Here is a 4,402-nt window from a genome sequence, read left to right as displayed (position 1 = left end):
TTCAAAATGTGTTATTAATGTTATTCACATAGCATTTTTGTAGTATTCATTTAACGCTGTTCAAGTGTTCAAGTATCGATAACACATTAAGCGAATGACCGGCAGAATAGAATGTTCCATGTTCGATTCTTTTAAAGATTGTATACTAACCCACGGCCAAAATGTGTTTATTATATAAATACAAAATAGAAAACATTCCATTCAACATTATTCGTTATCTACAACGCCTGATGCACCGCCTCCACAAGCACTTCCATGCTAACAATTGGCGTTTGTGGCGTAATTCCGTGACCCAAATTTGCAATGTAGCGTGACTTTCCAAATTTATGCACCATTTCAGTGGTCAGCGTTCGCAGCTCACCGGCATCACGGTACATATCTTGTGGATCCAGATTGCCCTGCAATGTAATGTTGGGTCCAACGAGACGTCTTGCTTCTACCGGATCCACAGTCCAGTCCAGACCTAAGACATCATAGCCCAGCTCGCTTTGTTCCTTCAGCGAATGTCCGGCGCCCTTGGCAAAAAGTGTCTAAAAAAAACAAATACAATTAACTGTTGTGATCAAAGCTTTAGAGATTCTAGCACATACAAGTGGAACCAAGGGAATCACTTTCTTGGTAAGCCGCTCCACAAGATCGTCGCGTATGCGTTTCAAGTAGGGAGCGCACCATGTAAGGAACTCCTCTTTGCTCAAGTGCTCGGCCGAAGATTCGAATATTTGCAGCATTTGAGCGCCAGCCTCAACCTGCATCTCCAAATAATCCACAATCACATCGGTTAATAGATTCAAGAAGAGTTTGGTGTCCTCGGGATAGTTGGCCAGCCAGGCCTTTGCCTTGGACATGGTCTTGCTGCCGCCACCCTCAATCATATAGCCCAAGAGTGTCCAGGGTGCGCCAGTGAAGCCGATCAATGGCACACGACCTTCCAGCTTGTGTCGCATCATGGTAATGGCATCGCCCACATACGTGAGACGTGACAGAGCGCCGTCGGGTGTCAAACGCTTCAGATCCTCGGGTGTTACAATTGGCTGAGGCAAAACAGGGCCAACGCCTGCATGCATTTCTACGGTTAGGCCCAAAGCTTGGGGAATAACCAGAATATCCGAAAATATAATGGAGGCATCTAGGTCAAAACGTCGCAGTGGCTGCATGGTCACTTCGCAGGCCAACTCCGGCGTGCGGCAAACCGTAAAGAAGTCATGTTGCTTGCGCAATTCCTGAAATTCAGGCAAATAACGTCCAGCTTGACGCATCACCCAAACGGGAACACGATCGACAACTTCGCCGCGTGCAGCACGCAATAAATTGTCATTCTTGAGCGGCGGGAAGGGCTGTAAGTGGTTGAGTGGTCTATTGTTATAAGAAGCAATTGTCATTCTATCGATCAGCAGCAACAACAACCACAATGTCAATCGAAGTCCAAGAGTCTTCATTGATTTAATTGGAGCAAAGCTGTGATGTAATTCTAGATTGGGACATTACAATATACCACTACTTACCTTAGTATCTTTCATTCTAAATTTTTAAATTTAGTTGTATATTTAATTCAAAGAATAATAATTTTCTTATTTAACACTGCAGATTTTGATGTAAATATTTGGTGAATTCAGCGAAACTTGTATCGTTGGATCAGAGATGGGAAAACGTTGATAACACAATTTATGTATCGATGTTTTTGACAGTGGGTATCAACAAAAATGTAATTTAATTATTGTGAAATGTTTAAAATTTAATTAATTAGACATTCAAATGAGGTCAACTTTTTTGTTTAATACTTGTGTCCTTTCCGTTATTTTTGGTAGCCGTATCGAAAAAGCTAATGGTGAGTTGGCAGCCCTTAAGCTTTGTTTATATTATGTAGCGTTGCCAGACCGTCTATATTTTCCTTAATCGCGCTTGGACCTACACATCACTAACAAAACTGCATTCGTGTCATATATTAGAACGCAAAAAAACAGGCTGCCGTATATTTTTCTTATAAGAGGTGATTATTTTAAAAAAGTTTTATTCGAGCTGTTTCAAAGTTTTAATTTATTTTAGTACATATTACTTGAAGCAATGGCTGATGAACAACCTAATTTAGTGGCTGGACACCCACCTGCTTGTAAGTGCAATAGCGGCTATTTTTACATCGTATGTATAAGTTTGTATATGAACTGTTGAAGCTATTGCTGTTGTTATTTGTTTTGATAGACTGTCCAGCAATTAACTCATTCATTAATTCCTAATTTCTGCGTTGGCATCAATTAATTGGTCTATTTTAAGTTATCGGCAATATGTATGTATATTCGATCTTATCAGTTTGCAGCACCTCAAAACCAATTGCTGATAAACACACACAAACTCATACATACATATGCAAATACATATGTATGCAGCTATTGCGTTCGCTGTCCAAATATTTTTGATTTTTAGCTGACGTCATATTTTCTGCTTACAGTGAAGGCCGGTGGAATGCGCATTGTGCAGCACAAGGCACCAGCGTCCGAGCGTCCGGCTAAGGATGCTGAAGACTGCACGGGTCTAACGGTAAACAGTTAACAATCATTCATGTTTGAATTGATCTAACGACAATGCTTTTCGTCTTCTTTAGCAACCAGTCAATGTAAACTCGGCTTCAGTGAGCGGTGCTCCAGTGAAGGGTAACACAGATTTTACACCGGCATCCGCGCAGGTGGCTCACTCGCATAAGCCACCAGCCGCCGTTCAACAGAAGCCACAGCCACACATACAGCAGCCTCGCAAATGAGTTGGAATTTTTGGTCGAGTCAGGATCAGGTCACACTAAAGATGACTTGTAACTGTTTTCGATTGCGTTCATAAGCGAGATTAATTTTAAATATGCCTTGTATTTTGCTACTCCCATATATTTTGATACTTTTGTTTAACATAGTTTATCATTCCAAATGCATTTGTCACCAAGTTCTTAAATTAAATAAAAGTTAAAAGGTTTTCAAATAATTTTTTCCCGTTTTATGAAAATTGCTTGTAATTCCCAAGTGCTTATTAAGCAAGATGCGCTTTTAAATATTGTTATTTACAAATTTCGAGTGCCTCGCTGATCTTTGGTGGTCCGGGGTGCGGACTTCAAATCCGTAGTCGACTAATAATCGAAGTGGTTCGATTCCACCTGTGGGGCGTTATGCGGTCTATAAAACTATTTTAAAGATTTTGTATTTTGTAACTTTAGCAATTGATTATTTTGAATGAACATTTAAATGTGCATACACAGAAATGTTTTGTAGGTTTTCATATTGAGTTTTACATATTTTCTTATAAATATTTCAATATAAAAAGAAGTTTGAGAATAAAATACTTTTACACTTTCCAAAACATATTTTAAATATTCAAATATTTTTTATCCTTTCTACCCAATTCAAATTTAAGTTCAAATACATTCACAAATTGGACTTTATTTCACAATAATTATGACCCATCTTGATTAAAAATATATCAAATCGAATTTGCAGTCTTAATTATCCAAGGTCGAAGAACTGCCACATCAACATATACGCCTGGATAATTGAGCTGACCACAGCCATATCCCCAGGCGATAATGCCCGCCAGCAATTTCTCGGAAACCATCGGACCACCGGAGTCCCCAGTGCAGGCGTCTTTATTCGGAGCTGCTGCACAAATCATTTCGTCACCCACAAAGTCCCATCCGTAGCCGTATTTAGCCGAGGCGCACTCATTCCGCTCTATAACATTAAGTTGCACCACTTGCAGACTGCTGGCAAAGCCATCGGCGCCGTTCGGCTGTAGGTAGCCCCAACCGCTGACCGAGACACTAGCTCCAGCTGTGGGACTTACGGTAGCCAGACCAATTGCCTTTACGGACAAGCTGTAGGTGAGTTGAGTGGCCAGACGTATAAGAGCAATGTCGAAGTACTTAAACTGCTTGTTGTACTGCTCATGAATCATGTAGGCACCAACAGGAATCAAACGGCCTCCGGAGTTGTGGTAATTGGCACCCACTCGCACCTGCATTAATGTCACAGATGTGTCCTGAACGCAGTGGGCTGCTGTGATGATAATATCCTTGCTGTAGATGGCGCCACCGCAGACATGACGTGCACTGACTTGAATGGACACCTGCCAGGGGGCATTGTATATGCTCTCTTCACTGCCGCCCATAATACGACCATTGCCAGTAGTTGCAGGAATCGCATTGCTGCAACTGCACCAAAGAAGTATAAACAGGACGATGAAACGATAAACCATGTCGACGATGTGCACGTACCAAAGCTGAGCAAACAACTGATCGCACCTTGGTCGCAGCACGTTGCAAGACAACTTATCGCTCTGCTTAAGGGCTGTAAATGTTAATCGCCAGCTAATTGATTAGCTTGCAAAGTCGCCTTCGAGTGGGTTACCCCGGCAACCCAGGCAACTATTG

At 41.5% G+C, this 4,402-nt stretch overlaps 3 protein-coding genes and 1 non-coding gene across 5 annotated transcripts; 2 read left to right on the top strand and 2 right to left on the bottom strand.

Annotated features, from left to right (window-relative positions):
- Positions 1-126: 126 nt before the first annotated feature.
- Positions 127-1,663, bottom strand: LOC133843323 (uroporphyrinogen decarboxylase). Of its 2 annotated transcripts, none has more exons than XM_062276828.1 (3): positions 1,503-1,663; positions 591-1,334; positions 127-530 (listed from the first exon to the last, which is right to left on the bottom strand). In XM_062276828.1, exons 1-3 carry the CDS (start codon positions 1,515-1,517, stop codon positions 219-221), a joined length of 1,071 nt encoding a protein of 356 aa, XP_062132812.1. In that variant the 5' UTR covers positions 1,518-1,663; the 3' UTR covers positions 127-218. The 2 variants fall into 2 exon arrangements, with proteins under 2 accessions (XP_062132812.1, XP_062132811.1); XM_062276827.1 differs by having other exon boundaries at positions 591-1,430; positions 1,503-1,647.
- Positions 1,664-1,853: 190 nt separating this feature from the next.
- On the top strand, positions 1,854-2,964 carry LOC133843333 (death-associated protein 1). Its single transcript, XM_062276840.1, has 4 exons — positions 1,854-1,987; positions 2,044-2,107; positions 2,444-2,532; positions 2,597-2,964. The coding sequence occupies exons 2-4, from the start codon at positions 2,062-2,064 to the stop codon at positions 2,750-2,752; spliced, it is 291 nt and encodes a 96-aa protein (XP_062132824.1). The 5' UTR covers positions 1,854-1,987; positions 2,044-2,061; the 3' UTR covers positions 2,753-2,964.
- LOC133843329 (trypsin iota) lies at positions 2,776-4,374 on the bottom strand. Its single transcript, XM_062276835.1, has one exon. The coding sequence runs from the start codon at positions 4,225-4,227 to the stop codon at positions 3,457-3,459; it is 771 nt and encodes a 256-aa protein (XP_062132819.1). The 5' UTR covers positions 4,228-4,374; the 3' UTR covers positions 2,776-3,456.
- Trnastop-uca (transfer RNA opal suppressor (anticodon UCA)) lies at positions 3,056-3,143 on the top strand. The gene has a single exon. It is a non-coding gene; the product is annotated as a tRNA-Sec (tRNA).
- Positions 4,375-4,402: the final 28 nt, after the last annotated feature.

This window comes from Drosophila sulfurigaster, chromosome 3, assembly GCF_023558435.1.
Source record: "Drosophila sulfurigaster albostrigata strain 15112-1811.04 chromosome 3, ASM2355843v2, whole genome shotgun sequence".
Lineage (NCBI taxonomy): Eukaryota > Metazoa > Arthropoda > Insecta > Diptera > Drosophilidae > Drosophila > Drosophila sulfurigaster.
The sequence above is the reverse complement of the archived record's forward strand: the minus strand, read 5'-3'. Positions and strand labels throughout refer to the sequence as shown.